The sequence below is a fragment of the Aphelocoma coerulescens genome, chromosome 7, assembly GCF_041296385.1.
Source record: "Aphelocoma coerulescens isolate FSJ_1873_10779 chromosome 7, UR_Acoe_1.0, whole genome shotgun sequence".
Lineage (NCBI taxonomy): Eukaryota > Metazoa > Chordata > Aves > Passeriformes > Corvidae > Aphelocoma > Aphelocoma coerulescens.
In genome coordinates, this window is record NC_091021.1 from 25,543,070 (window position 1) to 25,568,062 (window position 24,993).

Genomic DNA, 24,993 nt, shown 5'->3' on the forward strand with positions numbered 1-24,993 from the left:
AATTTCACAGGAACTGTGATTTTTTAAGTGGAGTCAAATACCACTCCCTGTAGATGAGGTTGCACAGCCCTTTTATTATATTTTCATCTGTGTATGGTTTTGCCAAACTGTAACCACTTTTGCTAAAATATCCTGCAGCAGTGAATTGTCGCCATTGAAATTCTCTGGTAACCAGCTTATTACTAAATCTCTCATGATTCTGTATTTTGAAGCAGAGACTTCACACCCAGCCGGGGCACGCCTGTAGGGAAAGGCATGTGCCTCTTGCCATTCCTTTGAAAATTCTGCCCAAATCTGTCCAAGCTGTGAATCAGCAAATGCCTTTGGCATATGCTTCTTGCATGTTAATTCCCTGAAGAATCCCTCTTGACTGTGTGTCAAGTCTTGGAATAAAGACCAACTAGGGATACATTTCATAATAGAGAAATCTCTATTAGTAGCCAGAACCTCACTGTTCCTTTGCTGTCTGGAATGATCTGTGCAACCTCTGGCTACTTTGCCTCTCTACTAGCTTAGCCAGTTCGTACCACATCAAGGAATAAGATATTTTGTGTTTACAGCCTTACTTCAGGTGTTGGGAATCTATCAGTCATAACCCATGCAGGTGTCCATAGACCACCACACAGTAAATTCTAATCTGTGGGATTTAAAACTAAATGGCCAGCACTGAACTCCTTTCCCCATCTGCTTCCCCAGTATTAAAGACTATAGCTTCACATCAGGCACTTATATTAAAATCTAGCAAAATTAAGGATGCCTGGTTGTTTTTTGTTTTTCTGTGTTTGAGGCAAGTATTATCAATTCTGTAGGAATGTAGTGAGTAGCCTGCTGCAAAGTAATGCTGCTGCAGTGTGTTGGACTGCAAGTGGCTCAGCAAAGATGCTTCTCAGAAGCTCCAAATGTCTTCATTGCGTGTCTGGGCAGTGAAGCAAAGAGATAATGGAAGCCACTGATCTGTGCTGGTTAGCACAACTCCTCCTAGGCCTGGCTCAGACTTCTCTCTCTTTCCCTCTCTCTCCCCCTCTCTCCCCCTTTCTCTCTCCACTTCCTTCAGTGACAGCACCCCAGCGAAAGCAAATAAAAGCCCCTCGCCTCCACCAGATGGATCTCCCATCACCAGCCCTGAGACCAAGACTGTCAACCATGAGCTGGAACCATCCACTTTGGAAGCACCTGGGGCCAGCATCCCAAAGTCACCGTCTCAGGTAGTGTCCCCATGACATTGACCATGTCTCTGCTGATGGCACAAGCTCTGTGAGTCAAAGACATCCATCAGTTGTTTTTTTAGACCTCATCCTGCTATGGAGCACACAGAATATGACATGATGGTTGTTCTCTTTTCACTGGTTCCTGAGAAAGTTCCTAAGAATGCAAGTTGCCATCTTTATATCATATGAACTGAGTGTCTTTGAATGGTTTCACGGGGGGAAGACCAGTAATACATTTCACTGTCTGGTAGGATGGCCAAGAAGATCCAGTGAGGATGGAGTTGTAGCTAAGCGAGGAAGTTTGTTCTTTACATTTGAATTAACCAGTGGAATTCAGTGCTCCAGTTTCTTCTCAAGAACTTCTGTAGCTGAGGAAGGTTAAAATAAAAAAGCTTAATATTGTTAAGGAGAACATCGGTACTTTGGGTGATGTTTCACTTTACTATCAAGATAAAATATTATGCTTAAAAAAAAGGGAATTGTATTTTTATGCTATGAAGAAATTAGGTGGGTTCCAGGAAGAAGATAGTCCATTGTATGAAGTCTGATACCTTCCATATGGCCTTTGTTAGGCCTTTCCTTACGTAGGAAATATCCAGCAGCATGTTCAAAACAGTAGATGTAGCTACTCAGCATATCATATAATATGTTTTACTTTGGGATGATTAAACATTTACTTCCTCTTTCTGTCCCTCTGTTTCTGAGTGGGGGAAAAGCTTAGTAGGGGAAAGTAGTAACTAGGCCAAATTTAATGTTGGATTCCCATGCTTGTATACTCCCATGCTCAGTAAGTGGAGCAGTAGGGAGTAGTCTTCCAGGAGGAATTAAAGCTGAGAGGGATTCTGGCCAAACTGGTAAGAAAACCCACTGCCTCTGAAAAGAGATGGGTGCAACCCAGAACTTCCTTGCTGTTCCCATGCATAGCAGCGTGGTTCCAAATCCAAGCCCGTGGGGTAGGCTTTCTCCTGTTTCTGGATAGCCTCTCACAATATTTTTCTCTTCACTGCATTTTTGATTTTTAGGATTATTGAGGGGCAGGAAGGGGATGTGTGGCAAAATTTCTTTTCCAGCTCTGTGAGATGTGTGGACGCCTGGCACTGTCTTTTCAGGACTGCTCCAGGGTCTCCCTCGGCAGTGCAGAGCCTGAGAGTGGCTTCACTACCAACCTGGTTAGGATCTTTGGAGTAGACTGTGTGTATGGGGGAGAGAAGATAGGATATCCAGAATTGCCTTTCTGTTGCAGGTTTTTTCCCCACTTCAGAGATTTCCAGAACTTGACTAAAATTTGGAACAAGAAATCATACAGATTTATTAAGCTGTTCACAGCAGACTTCACTCACCCTGCCTGTGGATTCGTCTCGCTGAGTTTGGCTTCTTCCCTTTCCTTTAAATAGCACACATAACCCTTGTTTTTGCCAGCCTGCAAGTGCTTTCTCCTTCACTTGCTGCCTGCCTGCCCGCAGGAATGGGGCTGGAGGCACCCCTTGACGAGCAAGCAGGATATTCCGGCACAGTCCTGGCTTGGATGGGCCACAGGCAAGACTGAAATGGTATTTGCAGCGAATGCTGCCACCGCCTGGCAGCTCTTTCCCAGTCTGTGCTTAATTCATCCCCCCGGGAGTCACTAAGGTGAAGAGCAAGAGCTCCACTCTGTATTCACAGTAGCTGCTAAGAGATGGAGCTGGCTCCAGAGGGAGGGAAGACAAAGGCAGGAGTTCCACACTCAGAGCCAAGCCTGGTGTCTGTATGGATAAAATCTAGAAACCAGGTGTGTGTTGGCTTGCCAGCCAGCTGGGAAACACCAGTGTCTGCTCCCTCAACAATGCCCAACTTTAACACTGAAATCTTCACAGGTGTCATTACTTTTGACCTATGGGTAAGTGATTTGTTCAGTGGGCCTCCAAGGGAGGCTGAAGGGCCTCACCTTCTATGGGAGGATGGAGCATAAAGCAAGAACAATTCTCTGGCCTCTTCGTGTCTGAAATACCAGTGCAGAGTGTAAGCAAAGGCTGTGGAGAGAAAGGCAAAACCAGAAGTGACCAAATAAATGCTAACTAAATTTTGAACTATTCCCTATACAAAAAAACCGCCAAACCCAAACTCTTTTACTGTCCTTTAATTCTTAAAAACAGTTTATTTCTGTGTTTTGGAATAAATGAATGCTCTCAGCTCTCCACAGAATAATTTGATGATGAGACAGGACTTCAGGGAATCTGTGAAACTTAAAAGGTCAGACTTCTGCTCTCAGTTACACCACTGAAACTCTATAATGAGACTTTGGAAATCAGTGCAACTATGTTGAAGTTGGGCAGATAAAGCTCTGTGGGATCCAAGTCAGCAGAAAAATTTAAGGGGATTTGTTTTATTTTAGGCAACAAAGTTGTTAGTGCATGGTGAATTTATGGGTACAACTCAACATCAATATGCAATCATCTTGTCTTTGAAATGTGGTTTTAGACTCCTGTTAGAAGTAATGCTGGATAGTGTGGATGTGGCAATTTTCAAGTCACTGTTGCATTGGAATGAAGGAGACTGACTATATTAGAGGAATAAATAGCAGAAGAGTTGTGATATTTTTAACTTGAGAGTTAGTAACTGGAGCCTTCCATTTCTGCAGAGGGTGGTTCTGTTCTGAGAACAGCATTTCCTTGAAATTTCTGGTCCCATCTTGCAACTGTCAGGCAGGTGGTTTTCAGGAAGGGATTGTTCTCAGGGAATATGGACACACCACCTTCTGCAAACAGTGAAAAGTTGGAAGTGAACATACTTGTTTCCATTATTTCCCCTAGCTATCTATTCAGGGGAAAAAAAAGTGTGTTTTCATACACAATCACTCTCTCTAAAGTAGGTTAATCCAAGTAGAAAACTGGGCATGTCCTTAGAAATCTGATTAAAGGCCTTGTAGAACTCAGTTATGTGCTGGAGGACAGGCCTGGGAGTAATGGATTTCTGTGTTTCAGATCTGGGCTTGACACTGATAGACTGGGTGCACATTGTCAGGCCTCTGAGTCTTGCTGCCTTGGGTGCAGTAAGAAAATCAAGTAGCTATAAAACTTCATTGTAAATGGAAGGCATTGTCATTGCTGAGCATTGCTGTGATGCTGGGAACTTGCATGGCTGATTTGTTCCCACACAGCAGCAGCTCCTCAAAGTCTGATTTGATCTAGAAATGATCATTAAGCCTTGTGCACAGCAAAATATGAAAAGTATGTGGATGGGTTGATCTAGGGAGGGTCTTCCACAGCTTCCATGGGGTTGTGGATGCAGTGTCAAGCTGAGTCTTTAGCATGATGAGGGGTATTAGAATGGGTTAGAGTTACAGGGTGAGGTGGTTTTATGTATTCACTGGGATCTCCATTTGGGAAACACGACTTCATTACTGTCAATGCTCACTGGTGAAACTGAGAGCAGAGTTGGGCTCACAGCAGTCATGGCTTCTCAGGAGTTTGAATTGTTCTTGCCTAAAGCCAAGATGCCATTAAGAGCTCCTGCAGACCTTTCTTACAGCACACTGCTAACCAGTGCACCAGGGAGCCAGTACTGGGCAGATCAGTCTGTGCTCATGGTCACCTGCCCATTGTAGGACAAAGGGAGTCTGCTCTCATTCCCTTAGGTACGGTAAGTACGGCAAAGGGAGGCAGCGCTGGCCTTTCTTTTGGATCATGTTCTCAGTAATTGATCTGCTCCCTTCCCAGTGGTTCTTTTGAAGGTTGCACATGCTTTAATTATGTATGCATGTCCTGCCAATGCATATTAATTGTGTTACGCTTCTCCTCTGCAGAGGGAAACTTGCCCGTGGCTGAAGTGTAACTAATGATGCCAAACCTTCTCTGGAGGCGTGTGGTTATTTATTTTGTTTTGTTTCAATTTAGCCCTTCACCCCTTCCCCTCATCTCTTCAGATGGAGTTGATTGGACCCTGCTCTGTGCCAGTGGTTGTGATTTCCCTCACCTTCAGTTTTTGTGACTAACCTGGTTCCTGTCTTTGGTTTTTTTGGGTGTCGCCGTCTGTGCTGTGGCCATGTGCTCACTTGCATGCAGTTGAGGAAAGGGCCTCCGGTGCCTCCGCCTCCAAAAGTCACCCCCTCCAAGGAGATCAAGCAGGAGAACATCATCAGTCTGTTTGATGACAATTTTGTCCCCGAGATAAGTGTGACAACCCCTTCGCAGGTTAGCTGCTATGCCCTGCCTAATTTTTCTCTGCTTCTGAACTCTTCCTTCAGACCTTTCTTCTCTTTGGAGGTGTCAAGCCATGAAACCTGGTCAGGTGAAGGAGGAAAGCAAGCTCAGCATTGCACCTCAGAAGGCAAAGGATTACTTAGGAGCTAACTTAAAGGGAGGAGTACCTAAAAGGCAGTACTACATTGCCCTTTGAGAGCTTTCATAGAAGAAACAGGAGAAATGCACCTGGTCAAGATGCCAGAAAGTAATCACTGCATTTGTTCAGCAGCAGTACACATGGATTATGACTCTCTTCACATCCTATGATATGCTCTCTCCAAACCCACTGATTCTGAGTGTGGATGAGGCATGTTTTTTTCTGCACGTGTACCTCCCTAACTGCTGACCTTGGCATCTCTTCCAGTTCTGGGAGAAGAGAGTTTTGTGCTCTCTGTGCCTTCACCCATGGGGTTGGTGGTGTAAAGCCCACATCTGTACAGGAAAGGCCGATTGCAAAAGTTCTTTGCAAAGAGTAGCCACTGCAGTTAGATGGGCAGGACTGTGCCTGCAGTTAAGACTGCTGAGTGGCACCTTCTGAAACCCTGAAACAGGAAAAACATTTTCAAATTACAGATTTTCATCTTCACTTTCCCTTTGATTTATGTCAGTGCCAGAGAGGCTGTCCAGATGGGAAGTTCTCTGCTGGATCTAGGAGAATGGCAGTCCTTATCTGTATAGGAGCCTGACCAGATTTCTGGCTGTATCATGAGATACCCACATCTACTTTATTTAAAAAAAAATATATATACATATATATACATGTGTATATATATTTTCCCTAAATGCTTCTTAAAGCACAAATCATCTCCAGTAGTGCTCATCTGTGACTCATTTCCTAATTTCTCCTTGGCATCACCCTGCTCCATTGCCTCTGGTTTGCCACCTTCCACCCAGGTGCTGAGGAGCAGAGATGAAGTGGGGAGGGAAGGAAGTCCATGTCAGATTTGGCACTGCAGTAGATAAAGCTTGCAGAGTGGAGAGGTGATTTGATGTGAGTGTTGGAAGGTGGGGACCGCAGGCAGCTGAGCAACTCTTTATCATTCTCTGTGCTTCCTTCTCCTGTATTGTAATGGACATCTCTCTCTGCCCCATGGACTGTATCATGTATTTCCATGTGAATGCCAGCTCTTAAGACGTATTCTTCTGCACCTGATCAGTGCTCTGACCCTGGATGGGATCTGCTGTGACTTTTGACCAGATGGGAGTTCTGAGGGAGGACTCTGGTTTCCAGAACAATCTTCACTGAAGGGCCCAATAGCCCCTGGCACTCAGTGTGTTGCCCAGGGCTGTTCTTGTCAGATGTCTTAGTTCCAGTGAGCTCTCAAGGGAGATTGGGTAAAGGAAAGGGGCGTTAGCCCTTGCATTTAAGTCTTGAATGGCAGGTAAGACTATTCCATGGCTGCAGCCTTTGATGTACCACTACCAAACAAAGCTAAAGATTGGGGTTGTAACCTCTCTGATGGATGGCCTGGATGTGCTGGAAGAGCATACTAGAATTACTAGAATGCCAGTTGGTTTTTGCATGCTGGTCAGGGCTCATTATTGTGAGATGAGAGAGCTTGGTTCCTTGCCCTCATCCTTGTGGATCTCAAAAAGGCATGTTCATAAAGCAGAGAAAAAGCTGTAAGAGAATTGGGGTAAGAGAAAATTAGAAGAGGTGAAAATGTTAGTGATGTCGGTGGTATTCTGAGGTCTTGCCTTAAATGGTGTCTCTTGCTACTTTCCAGAAGCTTTTCCATTGTGGGGTTTTGATGTAACTGTGGAGACCAACCTGCCAAATTCTATGTTATTGAAAAGGTAGCTTGAAGCAGTAGGGCCAGTGAACTGGGAGGTCATAGGAAACAGGGGCAAATCTTCCTGACTTCCAGGAGTCAGCAGCTTCTTCTGAAGCTGAGTAGAAAGGAATATCTTGTAGTGGCTAGATTAAATCTAAACCACCAAAGTGATAGTCCAGTTTTAAACACTAATAACTTGGGTCTTTTGTAGTGACTTCTTATTAATGGTAATCAGCAAATGAGGGATCTTTAGGCAGAGCATTGATCACTCAAAGGGAGTTACTCTGCTGACTTTGAAGAAAGTAGCAAAGGTTCTCAAATTCATGCTTTTTTAGAAGATTTAGGTGTGTAAATTTCTGGGATGCCTGGAAATGGAAACTATTGAAAGTAGCATTTTTGAATTGGGAAGGGATTCAAATCACTTAGCTAGGGTCAGCTGCTGTATTTTGTGTTTCTGACTCAGAAGGCAGGAGGAAATTAGAAGCTTTGGGAGTTAGCTCTGAAGTCTCTCAGACTTCCCTTCCAGCAGCTTGAGTGCTTTTCTGCTTGGATTTGTGTTCCTGAGATAGGTTGTATGGATGGCAGCTCTTTTATATGTAGCTGAGGAAGTCAGTCTTGGTGTGTCAGTATGAAGGCAGCTGGATGAGCTGTGGGGAATAGATATACATAGAGGAGCAGCCCTTCTGTCTCATCAGTGGCAGTGATCCTTTTGACCACAGCAGATCAGGTGCTCACACCACGTCAGCTCATTTGGCCAGGTGGGAAGATGAATGAGTGCTGTGGAAAAGGCTTGGATTTGGTTTACAGGGCCCCCACGTGAACTGCCTGTGACTGTGGGCACCAGGCAGTCAGGAGGCACATCCAGTGTTTGCGCTGCCACCATTTCTTCTGCGCTTGCAGCCTCAGCTCCGGGATATCGCACACCCTCCCTCCACCGTGCACGCGCGCGTGTCTAATGCTCCTACTGCTTTTCTCCCTCACTGCTGCCAAGTTTGATGCCCCTGGGCCCTTCCAGGAGGGAGCCAGCCTGTTGGATCTGGATTTTGATCCCATTAAACCAGATGCCACTGTGGGAAAGACCCCCACACCCGCCTCCCAGGTTGGTTCATATCGCCATTCCTTCTCCCTTCATACCTGACTTGTAGCCACATGTGGTGACTTGCACCCACCCGAATGACAACGTGGACCTGAGCTGTGGGTGGCTGGGCCTTGGGTGTGGGTACCCAGGCCTTGCAGGTGGGGACCTTGGTCTTCTCTGCTGGATGTGCAAGTCCAGGAAGAATCAGGTGGCTGCTGGCCTGGCCACAGTTAGGCATGAGGTGTTTGTGGGGTGCTTGGGCTTTGCTCTGATGATCCACTTAATGTATGTCCCTCCCTAGAGCAGCATCCTCTGTATGCTGTATGTATTTAAGCTGTTACTCTGTGGATGGGAATTCAGTCTGAGCTCTGTACTCCTGCTATAAATTGCTCTCAAATGGCTTTTTAATTAACAGACACTTTGATAATCTGCAGTTACTTAAGGTGAATAAAGCTGTAAATGGATATTCAAGTGATGTGAAGCCCTTCTTCTTCTGTGTATGACACAGCCTGTATTCATGGCTGAGAAGCAGCTTCCTGCCTGTCACAGTGTGGTATCAAAAAGGAAGATGCCTAATTCTGTTGTGGCCAGTACCTGGTCCTGTCCTCTGTCAGAGGCAGGTGGACTGTGCCTCATTTTATGTTTAAATGACTGGAGACTTTGAAGTGCATCCTGGATATGGTTGTTGTCCTCACTGAGACTTTCCATTTTATATGTATGAACCGGTTATTTTTTGCCTGTGGGTGCCATTAAAATTTGTAATAAACATAATTGGGTTGTTTATAGTATATCTCCAGTATCATCATGTTAAGCAGGTCTGTACGGCACAGACTTTTGTAGGAATAAGACTTCTCTTATCAGAGAGATCAAACATTAGACATTTGATTTTCCTCAATTAAAATACTGTATCTGCAAGATACTAGTTATTATCATAATTTGATACACACCAAGATGGCAAAGCTATCTCTTTTTGGAACTTTATGGGAGTACATGGGCATTTTGTGTCTACTTGCCTTCCAGGACAAGCTGCTTACCAGGATAAGCTTTTTTTAAAAAAAAAATTACTAGTTGTTTTTTTTTTTCCTGAATCACCAGTTAGAACTCAGATAATTGGTCATACTGAAATAGGATACAAGTATAAGTTTGACTTAAAATTGAATTGTTATCCTTCCAGCAAGCAACAAATATTACACTGTGGGTTTTTCAAAAATGCTCAGCAAGAGCATATTTAGTGTTCTAATCTAATTATTATTAGCTTCAGAAGTCATTAAAAGAGAGTCTAAAATCAATAATTTCTACTGGCGACCAAAATACAAAACATAGTGAAAAGCACCCAGTTATCACAGCAGTCAGATTTATTTCCTATAGGGTGGGCAGTATGGCAAAAGGGTTAAGGTATTTTACTACTGCTCCAAAGACACCACAGAACTGCAGAATGTTAAGGGGTTGGAAGGGACTGTCAAGATCTTCTATTTACAGCTCCCCATACCATGGGCAGGGACACTTCCTACTAGACCAGATTGCTCAAGGCCTTATCTAATCTGTTCTTGAAAGCTGCCAGGATTGGGGCAGATGTTGGTGTCTTATTCTGAAATCATGTTAACTCTACTGGGTGTGGGTATATGGGAACATATGTAACCTAATGGACCACAAACGCGTGAGTTTGGTTTGGTTTTTTCTTTTTTTTTTTTCTTTTTTCTGACCATGTTATCTGCCACTGATACCTGAATGTGGCTTGACAGTCTCCCTTCATAGCAGCACTCTCTCCCTTCATAGAGATGGAAAAAATGCTTACTCAAATGCCTTGATACTTAGATTTGAATATGCAGCGAGGAGGAGTGTATAAATTCAGGTACTAGCAGGTATTTTCAAAACATGCAGAGATAAGTGCTGTTGAATGTGTATGTCTGCTTCAGTCTGATCAGTGTCTGTAATGTTTGTACTGGCTGAAATAATCATGTATAAATATGTTTTATTTTTGTTGCTCTTTGACATGCTTAGTCTTTACCTTGGGATTTATGGGAGGTAAGAAATTCATATGGCTTTTGTCTCTCATCATGTACTGTTCACATGCCAGTGCCATCTCTGTTCACATACCTGCCTCCTTTCCCTCACTGCTTTTCTTTCCTGCACACCCCAGACCAAAGTTGCTCTGTGTGCTGCTGAACCCACTTACGCACCTTATATGAAGCCCCAGGGCCAGCCACGTGTTTGCAAGTCAGGTCTGGCACTCTAAATCTTACGATTTTACCAGTGCACAAACCCATTGCCTTTCCCTGCTAACCCACTCATCTTTCCCTTGGCATAATGCTGTGACCTTCACCTCATACTTAATACCACCATGGCATCATCCTCACTCTCCAGAAACACTGTATTTCTTAAACTCTGTACATCCTGTTGGTCTTGTGTGCAATGCATAAATATCTCAGCTGCCCCTCATCATTACTGTCTGTGCCATTGGATACATACATCTGGAATTATCTGTGGTGTTTGCTGTTCATCGACCATCATTGTCAGAAAGGCTGATGTGAATTAGCTCACCCTATGTCTACACTGGAAGTTAAGTGCAGGCCCAAGACTTAGCTGGCATCTGCCTCAGCTTTGGAGCTTGCTGGCAAGGGAGCCCCTGCACATACCCTGCATCTGAACAAAAACCTGACCCTCATTTATGCCCTTTCCATATATCAGGCCTGGGCAGGTCTCAGGTTGCTGCAGATTAGCCCCTTGTGAGACATTTCAAGCACAACTACTTTTGAGTCCCTCTGGACCGACAGGCAGCAGCGTGGACAGAAAATGCTTGATCTGGGTACTCAGGCCTGCTGCTGGCGCTGGCTGTATCCACTGTGTAAGCTCATGGTCTTGGCTCACGCTGGGGACTTGAGTCCTGCCAACCTTCCCGTTCCCAAGGGCCGTATCACCCCCTAGAGTGAGTACTCGGGAGGACATGACTTAGCCCTGGCCTAAGGACTCGCTGTGGCCACTACTCTCCTTCACATGAGCTTGGGCAATGTTGAGGAAGGTTTCCCCTGTGTTTTATCAGCCATCAGTGTTTAACATCTGTCATTGCCCTGTATGTGCATTGTCATTCTGTCTTTGTAGGGAAGAAGAGACTGGTTTAGCTAGGGAAAATCTCCTTTCAGGTAAATGGGCAGGGGTGAGGTATGACTGTATCTGATTGAGCTATGCTTGCAGTCTTGGCTGTAAAAAGTTTTTGGGCCACATCTCTCATCCTGAAAACTGATTTTACCCAAAGGAGAATTTGCTCAACCAGGAAATGCTACTAGTTCTCACCGAAGCAATTCTCACCTTGGCATACCATATGCAGTGAAAGAGCAGAGCTCCCTAAAGCTGGGGAGTCCTCCTCTTTGAGTCTTCTGAAGTGTTTTTGCTGTAAATGTTGTTCTTAGATGTTGATGAGAGGAGACTTTTTGTATGGTTCCTTAGTCCCACAGGCCATGAAGAACTGCATAGAAACTTGAGTGCAGCAGAGCTTGCTTAGTTCTGCAGACTGGGAAATGTGCATTTGGTGTGCAGGATGCTGCTGCTGGAATAAGCAAAGCTTTCAAACCTGGTAACAGCAGTGAGCAATTCTCCCTGTACTGTCTTTCCATGACTGTAAATGCTTTTATAGGCCTTGGGATGCCCCACAGGTATATAAAATAGAAAAATTAGTAGCTGACATAAAAATGCCCTTTGTTGAAATCAAGGGATTAATTTAGATTCAGTTTCTCTGATTATTAAATACTATTTTTGCAAATTAGCTGCTTTAAAAAAACCCCAAACCCTCACATTGAGCTCCTTTTCACTTGTCCACATAAAACCCATGCTTGGTCAGATAGAGCTGGCCTGGCATCTGTCCCAGTTCCAGTTTCACTGAACCCACATGAAAACCTGGGAGTGAATCCAGTTAAACAGGAGAATCCTTTGTAGCATTTCATATGTATATATTTACCTTAGCTCTACCAAAGCTGCTGAGGGACTCCTTGTAGGATGGGAACAGCTCTGCTCTTTATAATGTCTTCTGGCAGTGGACATGGTCATGGGACACATGAGGAAGGATGTGATAGGGGAGGAAAGCATGTGTTAGATGACACCACTGGAGCAGCTGAAGGTAGTGGATTTTTATTAAGTCAAGGATTTATTTCCTTGTTATTGCTGCTGTTACTAAAATACTGCTTGGAGCACTGTGCTAGTGCCTGGCTAGTAGCCAGATGGGTGTACATTTAAGGTTTGCCATGGTCGTTGCTTTACTCTGGGTTTTTGTAAAGGTTGGGACTATGAGAATTGCAACATTAAGGAATCTGGACAATGTCTTGTTTTGAATATGATTGTATTCAGGGGTACATGTGTCTTGGTTTAACTCCAACTGGCAGCTAAGCACCACACAACCACTCACTCATTTCCCTCGCATTAGGAGAAAGTTGGAAGGGTAAAAGTAAGAAAACTTGTGGATTGAGATGAGACCAGCTTAATTCAAACAAAATAATGATAATAATCAATTGTAATGAAAAGGAAAATAACAGAGATAGATAAAACCAAAAAAAACCCCAGGTGAGGCAAATGAAAAACAATTGCTCAACACCAATTGACTGATGCCCAGCCCATTCCTGAGCAGTGGTACCGGATCAGGTTTTCCTCTAGTTTATACACTGAGCATGATGACATTTGGGGTATCGCTGTGGTCAGTTGGGGTCAGCTGTCCTGGCTGTGTCCCCGCCCAACTCCTCATGCCACCCAGCCTCCTTGCTGGCAGGGCAGCATGAGAAGCTGAAAAGTCCTTGACTTGGTGTAAGCACTGCTCAACAGCAGCTACGTCATCAGTGCTGGCAACATTACTCTCATCCTAAATCCAACACACAGTCCTGTACCAGCTATTAGGAAGAAGATCAGCTATACAAGCAGTTTGAAGCAGGACAACATGTGTTTATCAAATGTGTGAGGCATTTAGGCGTGCTAAAGCTGGGTATTCCCATGTATTAAAAATGGCAAATCTTGAGAGTCTTCCGAGATGCTGCGTGGCCAATCTCCCAAGGGGCTGATTTGCAGCCTTGATGCTACCAGATCCAATGTACTTCCTGCATTGTTGCAATTTCTGGGAGGGGCAAATGAATACATTTAATTTTGTGTTAAAAAGAGCTAACCTCACTTCAGACAAGGGAGAATAAAAACCTGAACCGCTGGAAGCCTGTCATAGGTGTTTGGTTGATCTTTTGTTGTGCACAGACACCCCTGTCCCCAGGCTTTTTAGAAGAGTTTTTGCCAGGCAGTGATTTGTGGGTGATGCTGAATGTCCTTGGTGGTGGCAGCTTTTGTGCAGTAGAAACTTTCCACCAACACAAATGTGTTACACACCCCATCTGGAATATTCATAGAAAATTCTTAGTAATAGAATATTCACAACAGAATCCAAATTCACAACTCTTTGGGCCTGTCCAAAATCAAAGGGAGTGAAATTAGCACAGTGTCCTGTTTTGATTCAGTGCTAATGTCATGTTGATGCTGGGTCTGGACTAAATTCCATATATGGGCACATTATTACCATGCTTTTTGTTTCTGGGAGTAGGCAAGTACTTCAGTATTCTGTGATTGTTGATCCTTGGAAGTAGACTGTGGAGAGATCCTTATCCTTTGGCATACAAGAGAACTTGTATTCTCTTACAAGTGGGCAACCTAGGTCTAATAATAGATACTGTGTGTTATGTAAAGTAGGTCTGCAGTTTAGATCGTGAATAGAAAGAGGCACACAGAATTTTTGGTGTTTCATTGATTTCCTCTGAATTATTGCCTACTGCATGGCTGGAGTTGAGGGATTCTGGCTTTGTTGTGATTTCCATGAGTTGCAGAGAAAGAGGGAGACAGAAAGGTAGCCAGACCCTGCAGTGTCTCACCCATTAGTCAGCAGATGTCACAGGCAGTGGCACAGAGCACTTGGGCAGGCTGAGCTGCACTTCTCTGCACACACATCTAACTGGAGTGAGAATAACTTCCCACCGGGATGACTTTTGTATTGCAGCCTGCAGAAGCAGCCCATGCAGGAGCTGAAGCAGCTGGATCAGAAGCAGCAGCTGGAGCTGAAGCATCTAAAACTGAAGCTGACTCAGGATCGGTAAACACCTCAAGGGACAGCAGTCCCTTTTCTCCATCACATCCCTTTGTTATACAGCAGATGTGGGAGGCTGGGCTAGCAAAAGGGCTGTGTAGCTGCTTGGAAAAACACATCCTTGCCACCGGAGAACTTCCAATGCTCTTATTCAGGGACCAGACTTAGTTGTTGCATTTTATCTGTGTAATGCTTAGGGAGAAGTTCTGCTGGAAGATTCAGTTGAAGAATTGTCCCTTCACCAGCCCACAGCCCATGCTGTCCTAAGCTGTGTCGTCAGCTGGATTCCCCCTTGCTTGCCATTTACTTTACCTACCCTGTCCTCTGGGCTCTGGCTGTGTCTCCTGAATATCCAGTCTTCCTCTCTTTTTGGTGACACTGCTGCCATTTTAGGGGATTGGGGTAGGTCCCATCTCATGGCAGCTTGGCATGACAGGCTGTCTGTCACATTTGAGTTCTCTGTTCCATGAGGGCTCTATAAGAATGCATTGTGACCACAGCAACTGGGAAATGCTGGGCATTATGGTCCCAGAAAACCTATAACTCATCCCTGCCTTTCTGCAGCCTTAGGCAGAGGAAGACAGCAGTCACCAGTCCTGCCTTCTCACTGCTGCTTCTGTTGTCCCTTGGGGGTTTTTTGTTGCTGACTGGTGTGCTGGGAAAACCCACTGAAGCCATGGGATGGTTGGGATGTGGATCCTCCAGGGTAGACTTGGAGCTTCAGTTTTGGATTCTCTTTTCTCAATGGCTTTTTTTCCCTTCCTTGGCTGCCACTGCCCACCAGAGCTCTCTGCCTGCGGTTGTTGTGGAAACCTTCCCTGCAACCGTCAATGGCACTGTGGAAGGAGGTGCTTCATCTGAGAGAGCTGACATGCCCCCAGGATTCCTGTTCAAGGTGAGTGTGTGGTTGTTGGGCATTGAGTTCCTGGTGAGGTTTTTTTCCCCCTGTAAGGCATTAACTGCTTTCACTCAACATGGCCATGGGCTAGGCCACACTGAAAGGCAGAGTGGAAGATGAAGGAGAGATAAAATTTCCTCTCCAGCAGTGCAGCTGCATGCAGTTCCAGATGTTTCAAAGGGTTGTGTAAGAGCATCAGCATCTAAAGGTCTTGCTGCGCTTTGCAGCAAAACCTGTTCTCTCTGCTGCAGTGCTTTCTATCTTGGTGGTGTGGTAGTGTCCATCACAGACTCTGGATAGTAGATAAAAAGTTGTGCTCCTGACAGGAAAAGTTAAACTTTTGTGCAAGTGGCAAATTGAGAAGAGTTGGGAACACCAGCAGGAACAGAGGACTCTGTGTTTGGGAGAGTTAGAAAGCCAGGATTAACACAGAAAAATTGGACTAGACAGGGAAGTTGGATGGGTATTCTGAATATGCCAAAGATCACTCACAGCAAAGGTGTAGAGGAAGGAGTGATTTTGGGGGAGGATAAACCACACATTTAATGTGCATTATGGAGTGTGTTAGCAAGACACCACAGATATATCATGCCCTGAAAGTGAGAATTGACAGCATCTTACTACAGAACATTTTTTTTGTGCCCATTTTTTTTTTCTGTGAGTTCTATTGAAAGCAGAAGAATGGTAAAGCCCTGAAGAATGACAGGAAGCTCGTAACATTTAGTCTGGGTTCAGGTGGCATTATAGGCTGTAGTGCTCAAAGTGCTCCTCTCCTGTCCCTGCAGGTCCAGGCCATGCACGATTACACAGCCACCGACACTGACGAGCTGCAGCTGAAGGCTGGGGACGTGGTTCTTGTGATTCCATTTGAGAACCCTGAGGAGCAGGTGAGTGGGGGAGGCAGGGTGTGAGCCTGGGCCAGGTGGAGCCAAGGGGGTTTCTAGAGCTGCTTCTTTCTTCACTAACCATTGGCTGGCTGGATGCTGAGCCATTAGTTCGTGGCTGGGAGCTGGCAAGAGAGCTGGTTGTCCTTGAGCTTGAGATTGGCTTCCTGCGACAGAGGGGAGGAGTCTGCTTGTAATTGGAAAGTGGAGACATTATCCTGCATAAAGCATGTGGGGTAGCCATGGGTTCTTGTCCCTATCAGAACATTTGAGCCAATACAGTGGCTCTCTCTGATCAAGGAGCCCAACAGTGCTCCTAAACTTGATGCACACTCCCAGTGACCACTTCAGCACAGACTGTGGCATTGAAAGAAAGTGACTCACACCTTACGATGTTCTGTTCTCTTTTGAGAAATGTTGGAGCTGTGAGAAAGCAGCTGGTGGTGGATGATGTCTTGCACTTCAGCACAGCAGTGGCTGTTTCCAAATGACCCTGTTTGGTCAGGAGATGGCAGCAGAATCAAAGGCTGGGGCTGGTCTCAGCTCCAGAGAACAATTCTTGCTGCCCATCTTCAACCTGAATTATTTGCTCATGTTTTTCTTTTATTTGAGCTATTTCTTGAAGCCTTGAGTAAGTCCTCCTTGCTTTCTGCATTTGAGGGCACCCAGCTGACAATCTGCAGCAATTTTACTACTTTGACTGAGAGAGGTGGTGGGTTTATAAAATACGTGCTCACATCTCCAGGTTTCTGTTTGGAAAAGAAAGAGAATTCTCCAAATCAACTCAGCAGTTATCAGCTCTTTGGGTTTGGCCAAGTTCAGATAAGATCTGGATTCCACAAGGGATAAAGGGAAGGTGAGGTAGTTTGCTGCCTCCGAAAATGTGGATCCCCTTTGTGGCCCAGCTGTTGGCTTTATGAATTATAGAGGCAGATCATGCTGATGCTTGTGAAGTGGAGCTGTAAAATGCTGACAGTTTCTACACAGCTAGAGGGGGGGGGAAATTTTTGGGGAACAGACAGTGATTCCTTCTGGAGACAAGACTCCCCACTGGGTAGGAGTGCCCTCCACAGGCACTTGTGAGCATTTCTTTTTCGGAAAGCCTTCTATAAGGGAAATGAGTGGCAGCTCCCCCGTCTCTGTGGTAGGAGATGGCATTTGTGGAGCAGATGGCATTTTTGGAGCAGAGTTTTTCAACGCCCTGTGTTTGCACTTTAGCTGGATGTGGGTGCAACAGCCATGAACTCGAGACTCTCCAGGCTGCAGAGGGTGAGCTCTGAGTGTTGCTAACATGACTCTGTAGCTGCACTGAAGCCCTCTAACCCTTCTACAGTGTATCCTGTGTTACAGCTCATTTCCCTAACCTCGACCATACCCAGCCAGGAGCTGCTGGCTGTTAACATGTGCATGAACTGTGCACGTGAGTGGAGGGAGAATAGGATAATAGACTGATTCATGTCCCCACCTTGCAGCTTAGGTGTCAGTTTGTGGGTATATCATCCAGGCCTGGATGCATCTCTCGATAGAAGAGAGGGTTTAGGGCATTTGATAGAAGAAAGGGTTGAGGGCAGCAATACTTCTAAGCTGGCACTTCAAGTGATGTGGTTTAAAATTGTCAAGGCCCAGTCTGGGTCCTCGTGTCTAATCCCTACAGCCGAGGAGACCCTTCAAAGCAGGATGTGGTGGGAGTGATACATGCATGCTGTATGGCACAGCACTATGTGCAGATGGATGAGCTTTTGTGCCTGACATGCTGTGAGCTGGAAGCTGCCTTCTAGACACTTGGGCCCAGTGTCTTCTGCCTCGTTGTTTGTCTTCCTGATTTATGGCATGTCAATCCTTCTACAGCCCCTGCAGCTGGCTGCTGCAGATGGGCTCCCATCTCCTGTCATTCCCATGATGTCTCCTGAGTGTTCCAGTCTAAGGCAGCAGTCAGGGCTAAGTGAGCCTGCAGGCTCTGGGAGCTGTGCTGCTCTCGTGCCTCATGCTGCACTCTTAACCCATAGGCTGCCCCACTGCAAATGAGTGGGGTCTGTGCACCCTGAATGGGAGCTTCTGTGGTGGCAGCTCCAAGGCATGCAGAGAATGGAATGGTTGCACACCTGAGCTGCAAGCTCACTGCAGACCCCTCCCACCTTGAATATCTCAAGTACTTTGAGTATCTCACTCATGTGCCTAGGATGGAGCAGAAATCTCAATGCTAGACAGCCTGCAGACTGGGAAGTCTGGTTCTGCTCATGAGCAGGTTCTACCAAGCAGGGCTCCTTTTGCCTCAGTGAAAATTCATCTGTGTTTATAGATGTATAGGTTGGGGGCTAGGGAAGATGTTATTGAGAGACCCAGAATCTTAAATCACATGTAGCCAAAATTTGGGAGTTTAGCTAACTGCACCTTGTATCAAACCAAACAGACTGCTGGGTTTTGGGTAGAGGGGTTGAGCTCCTCAGCTCCCAGTTCCCATAGATCAGGATCTCAGTGTAGCAAACAAGACTGATTTGCCTGTACCACCTCTAAAATCCCAATCATCTGGGTGCTCTGACTGGAGAAGGATGAGCACCTTCCGGGGCTGATTCATCCTTTCCAAAGACTTGCACCTGAGATGAATGGGGTGAATTACATGCTGGAGGTACCCATCTCTTTTATGGCTATGGAGAATGCTAGACCCCTCATGTCTGGATTGTGAAGGGTGAGATAGGTGATTCCCATCCTGTAGCTCTGGAGTCTCTTTTGGCAGAATTTCTTCTGCTTCAGTGGGTGTAAATTATGACGTATTTCTGTTACGCTTGCTCTAACTTTTTACTGTGTCTCTGCACAGTCTGGGTCAGATGGGAGCTTTGGTACCAGCTCTGGTGGGATGTAGCCTTTTCTCTGTTTAAAAGGAAACAAAAGCATTTTTTCCTTTTCCCCCAAACTCCTCCTGGATTGTCTCCAAGCCAAGTAAGAGCATGGCTTTGGTAATCCCTTGGCACCTCCTTGGCCTGCACTGTGTAAGAAAAATCCCTGCTCACATCTATCCCTTAGCACTTGATCTCTGTCTTCTCCTCCAGGATGAAGGATGGCTGATGGGTGTGAAGGAGTCTGACTGGATCCAGCATAAGGAACTTGACCAATGCCGAGGGGTTTTCCCTGAGAATTTCACAGAACGGGTGCAGTGAGAGTCCCAAGTCCACCAGCTGCATTTCTGCTGGAAGAAAGCAAGTTTTCTGGTAGATAATTGAAAAAGAACAACGAAAGGAAAAGAAGAGAGAATTTTAAAGGAATAGAAGCCTGAGAAAAAGTCAACTTAAAGGGTGTGTTCTTCTGAAAGAGCAAGGTTTCAGAAGTTAATTGAAATTCAAAGTGTTATTGAAATATATACATATTAATAATAATAAGGCAATTCAGATACCCTCTTCCCCTTTGGTTTAAACAGCATTTGGATTCAAAGGACTGATGCAGAAGCAACTCAGTGAGGTTCTCCAAGTACTGCATTGACTGAATTGTCAGATGTCAGTCTGATTCCTGGAAAGGCAGTATTTGTCGAACAGCTGGAGAGTAGAAGCTGCATTTGCTCTTGGGTGGGTTAATCTGTTTTGTCTTGAAGGTGGCTTGCATGGCAACCATAAAAATTCAGCCTTCCCTACATCTTCAACCTACAGTAGGCCAAACTTTCTGTTATGCTGTTGAAAAAAAAATTTAGTGTATAGTGTTCACCAATACAATGTATGTGTGTGTGTGTGTATTTTATTTTCTTCCTTTAAAACAATGTTACATAAACTGTGATTTTATACATGTCAAGACAGAAGAAACTACATGGAAAGGGCATGAAGAAGGTGAAATGTGTGAAGCTGTGCTCAGTCCAAAGTTCTTTCAAATGCAGATACCTACATTCTCACGGTAGTGTTGGCCTGTGAAATCCTGAGGGGAATGGACATAATCAAGAAGAAAAACAAGACAAAACAAATAGATGCCATTTGGATGTCTTTGAAATTTAGGAGAGGGAATCCTCTACCACACACATCCTCATCCCCTATCCCCCCCAAAAAAAACCAAACTCAAACCTATTGGTGGTTTCAGAAAAGCTTAGATTCATGTAGATGGGAAATAGCTCTAAAATCTACTGGTTAGAAAATTTGCTTTTAAAGACAGAGATAAGGGAAGAATTTTTTTTTTCTGTAAGAATATCAAAGAGAAAACACTGAGAAAAAAACAAATTGCTTTCTGTGCTTTTCATTGGCATTGTTTTTTGTGGAATTGTATTTCTTATTTTCCTTTGAAGAGTTCTGTAAGTGAAATATCGTTAGATCAGCTTTCTCCAGTGCTGTGCTGATGATCAAGTTAACCTCTATGAAAACTGGACTCTTGAAATGCTCGTTTAAAATGGCTGTGTGACTTCATGCTATTGTAATGCATTAGAGAGGAAGGCAAGAATATCAAAGTGTCAGTGTCAAGGAGACACTCTGCAGTCTAATACTGATGCTGACTCCTTTCCTTTACCTTTCCTTTGCTTCTGTTTGTTTTTGATTTTTTTTTTTTTTTAGTTTAGGCAAGCAGATGACAAGGCTGTTTCTAAGTGCACATTACACTTGTTAATATAAGCCGGTCTGACTCTCCAAGACTCTGAAGTCCCACAAAGGTACTTTATAAACTTTACTTGAATACTGATGCAGCTGGCAAGCAAGAAGTCAGGCTATTTTAATTTTCTACAGCTTCCCCTCCTCCCCTACGATTGTCTTGCCCTGAAGGGATTTTTAACAGTGAGGTTACCCTATGCTCAGGATCACTCTGAAATAATCTTCCAAACTGGTAGGAGTTGGCTTTTGTCAAAGCTGCACAAAATGCTGACAGAGTACTGAAAATCTCACCTTTTCCAATCTGTTTGGATTATTTGTAGAACAACAGAAAAACATTGTAGGGCAAAAATTGTGGTTTTTAAAAAAATACTTAGTTTGGAGGAACAGATCTGATTTTGATTAGAAAATATATTCTTATAAATGCAAGCATTGTTGGAGTTCCTGCTGCTTTCAGCTTGGGAGATGATCCATGCTAGTTATTTACAGCAACATAACAGGCATTAAATCTGTCCTATATACCCAAACCCCTTCTCCTTTTTAAAAGAAAAAATATGCAGGAATTTATTTTTCATCACTGTTAGAAACCCCAATAGTATTTAGGAGTAACTGCTCACAATACAGAAGGACTGGACTCCACAAATTATAGTATAGTGAGTTGTTGCTTTAGAATACTGCCCTGTTTGACTTTTTTTTCCTTTTTCATCAGGGTTGTCTTTATTATTACTCTTTTTTTCCCCCCAAAATATCTATTTTTATGCATTTGTGACTCCCATTACTCCTTTAAAGATTATTCATATAAAATATACATTTAAATATACATAGAAATATATATATATTAAAAAGCGGGTTGATCCAATTAACATAATGCCGTCAGCTTAAAATGTTTATTTTTATGCAAAACCTGTGGATAATAGCTTTGTTTTTTTAAGAAAAGGACAAGATTCTAAGTACCAGAGCTGTGATTTTTGTCTTGTAGTAACTGTTCTAGACCATTTAGAAAGCTGTGCTGATACCTAATTTATTGTGGGTTTTTTTAGCTGTTGTTGTCCTCTGCTGTGTTTGAACCAGATGACTGTCCCAACAAAGATCCTTGTAAGGCCTTTTCATTTTATTGAGCTTGCAGAGCAACTATCCAGTACTGTATTGTCCCTGCAGAAGTGGTAGCACTCTGCAAAAAAGGGATGTTGTTTTCAGGTCACGTGAGTGATGCTCCAGTGTTGCTGGTGGGGAGAGTGTTGTGTCTCTCTCCATTTGCTTCCCCCAACCCCAAAACCCCCAAGCCCCCTTGCTTAGAGCAGGTTAGGGTGGGTTACCTGGATCTTGCATTGCTCACAGATAAGTGGTGTCAGCACATCTCAGTCAGGTTCTGAAAATGCGGGATCAGACCCACAGTTTATAAATTGCCTTATATGAAAGTAGGATGGCATAGCAGGAAACTTGTAGATGGCAGTGTTCTTTACAGCCAGGAGATCTGTCTCCTGGGTCGTGTTCAGCCCCTTGTAAACAGCCATGGCTCTTCCCATTTTCAGTGTTCTTACATCTCCTAAATACCTTGATTCTGGTTGGTATTACCTGGTGAAATGAACTTCCCATCTTCTTTGGTTTAGGTCTGATTCAAATAGAAAGAGGGACAGTAGACTCCCAAGTAGGCTGTGCCCACAGTGGTTTTTCAGTTTGCAGGCTGAACTGAAAAATCTGAGAAAAAATGTAAGGGTGACCTGAGACAATTTTTTTCCATTTTCTCAGTGGAGTGAAAAAGGGAAAAGTTGAAACAAGCAAACAAATCCTTTAATACCAAAATTAAACATTCATTTCTAGGGTTGCATGTTAACTTTTTAACAAACATTTTGTCTTGGGCTGCAACAAATTGCTTTGAAGCAAAAATGTGAAACCTTCTGTTTTGAAAATGCTGAAAGAAAATGTTTTGATGTCAGCAGTCCTTTTGCCTTTGACTTTTTTCTTAATCTGATGACTGGTTTCAGTTAACCCTAAACTGTATTTTTTTGCAAATACATTATCCACTGAAGAGAACCCAAAGAAGCCTAGTTCTGCTCCACTGACAGATACACTGGACACATTTCAGGGATTACTTGCTATCTGGCCCATCAAAGCTGCTGTTTTCCCCGTTTAATAATCTTCCACTTGATTGTTCTACTGAGTGAACAATAAAAGCACCTCTCATCCCGTGCTACTGACTGGTTTTGTAGCCAGGCTGGGAAAGGCATTCTTGCTCTGTTGGCCTCAGTTTGGTTACAGATTTATGATACTACTCCAATTTGAGCCTAATCCTTGTATGAAGAAGGAATTAGTATTTACCCAGCTGATAAGAAGGAAATAAGGCATTGCTTTCCCCCCCTTTTTCTATCTTAGCAGTGTCAGTAATATATCTATTAGAGTTAAGGAAAGGTCCCAGGGTAAAGATGAGTGTGGTGTTCCAGGCAAGACTCCCCCATGCTCTGTGCTATTTTCCATGGGCATTCCTCAGCTGTCTGCTTTTATCACCTTTGTTTTTCTTGGCTGCTGATGTGATGCAGTAAAAGGGGTCGTGCAGGTTTATTTCCAGCTGCTTTGTGTGAATCGTGCCACAATCCTTGAAGCTTTGTTCACAGTTGCAGAACCCTTTCCTGACCCACTATCCTAAGACCATGGCCAAGGCAGACAGCACCAAGTCAAAGGGGACCTGGAGCACTCCATATTCTGCCTGGAACAGCTCAATTAAGTTTTGCAGTGGCCTCTTGGAGGGAAGAGGCCCAAGGCTAAGGAGGTGAGGGAGGATGGAAGGATGATCCATTATCGTTTTCATTTTGGGTTGATGCACTGAATCCCTCACCTCTTGATTTCAGGGAGAAACTAGGGCTGAGAAAAAATATGAATGGCCAAGATGTGCATGGTCAGGCTGATAACAAGTGCCTCTTGCCTGCTTAGGGTGCTGAGTTCAGAGCTTCCTCTTTTCTGCTCTGAGCCAGACAGATGCAATGCTCTGCCACAGGTATTTTGGATGCTGTGCAATCAATGCCCCAAAACAGTGAATGTCCTCATCTGGAAGATGCAGAAGTGTCTCTCAGCCCTTTCTAAGAAGACCTATGGATCTCCCACAGACAAGGCCTGTGCGCATCTAACACAGTCACATCTGATTTCAGTAGCATCTTTGTCTTTCAGCATCTGGTCCCACTCTCCAGCTCCTCTCACTTCCCAGCCTCTCCCATGTTGTTTGAGGATGATGGTGGCATAGGCCACATCCCACCAGCCAAAAGTGCAAAGCTAGAAGATGCACAAACATGTCCATCAGCAAATCCTACACAATGCAGCTTCGTAGTGCTGATATCAGGAAAACAAGCAACAGCTTTTCTTCTCGAGACTGCCAAAGGGAAGCTATTCCTTGCCACACAGGTACCCTCACACCTGGTACTGGTGCAGACACATCTCTGCTTGCATGCTCTGGTTCACACCTTTTTGCATAACTCCTGATGGAAAGGAGTCCTGGGTGCTGCCAGAGCTGGACTGTGTCACCAGCACTCACAAAGCATCCGGTCTAGTTGACACATGGGGGCTGAGAATTAGAAGACTCTTTCAGAAATTTTGCTTATGAAACCAAATGGAGAAACTACAGCTGTGAAGACTGCTCTGTATGAGCTTGTACTTTGATGTGTCCTATGGCTATAATTCCTTCACCTCTTTTTGCAGCTTATTCTACTAATTGTGACCCTAGTCTGCATTTCATGGTCCCTACTTGGAACTTGCCAGATGCAGTCCTGGGCTTATTGCTTCTCTTTAGCTGAATTAAGTGGGAACGACTTTGGCAATGTATTAGCAATCTCTTTTCCTTCTGTTAATTCAGTCTCTGAGTTTAATCACAATGACCTGAGAAATGTTTGGGGGTCGAGTGATTTTTAATTAATTTTGTTTTGTTTAAACAAAGCTGAACAATTCCCATTGTATTTAGAGCTGTGATGCCCAGTTCCACAAGTACTAGATGAATTTGTCCCATCTTGTTTCTTGCTGATGTTCAGAAATATAATTTGTGTCATCCTAAATCTTGCGTCAGTTTCTCTCTCTGTTTTTTTTTTTTTTTTGTATCTTTATATTAAAAAGCTGAAACAATTAATGACATTTTTCTCCCCACAGAGGTGAGCAGCTTCATAGAGGTTTGGTGTCCAGGCACCTTTAACACTGGGAGTTCTTACAAACATGGGTGGAGATGGTGATGCTGGTCCTTACAACAGCAGAGTAAGGTCTTGTGGCAGCCATCTCTGTTCCAGTTGATGGTGACACCAAAT

The 24,993-nt window shown here is 44.2% G+C and overlaps 1 protein-coding gene across 12 annotated transcripts in view; it reads left to right on the forward strand.

Moving 5' to 3' along the window:
* Window positions 1-24,740, forward strand: part of BIN1 (bridging integrator 1) — a 95,478-nt gene extending 70,738 nt beyond the window's left edge. For 3 of the 12 annotated variants that reach the window (XM_069020973.1, XM_069020975.1, XM_069020976.1), the window contains 9 exons: window positions 1,055-1,205; window positions 5,249-5,377; window positions 8,195-8,302; window positions 10,283-10,306; window positions 14,295-14,387; window positions 15,166-15,276; window positions 16,065-16,166; window positions 17,382-17,432; window positions 19,211-24,740. In XM_069020973.1, coding sequence (XP_068877074.1) covers window positions 1,055-1,205; window positions 5,249-5,377; window positions 8,195-8,302; window positions 10,283-10,306; window positions 14,295-14,387; window positions 15,166-15,276; window positions 16,065-16,166; window positions 17,382-17,432; window positions 19,211-19,318 — 877 coding nt within the window. In that variant the 3' untranslated portion in view covers window positions 19,319-24,740. The remainder of the gene's footprint in view (window positions 1-1,054; window positions 1,206-5,248; window positions 5,378-8,194; window positions 8,303-10,282; window positions 10,307-14,294; window positions 14,388-15,165; window positions 15,277-16,064; window positions 16,167-17,381; window positions 17,433-19,210) is intronic. The other 9 variants (XM_069020974.1, XM_069020984.1, XM_069020985.1 and 6 more) reach the window with 3 other exon arrangements.
* Window positions 24,741-24,993: the final 253 nt, after the last annotated feature.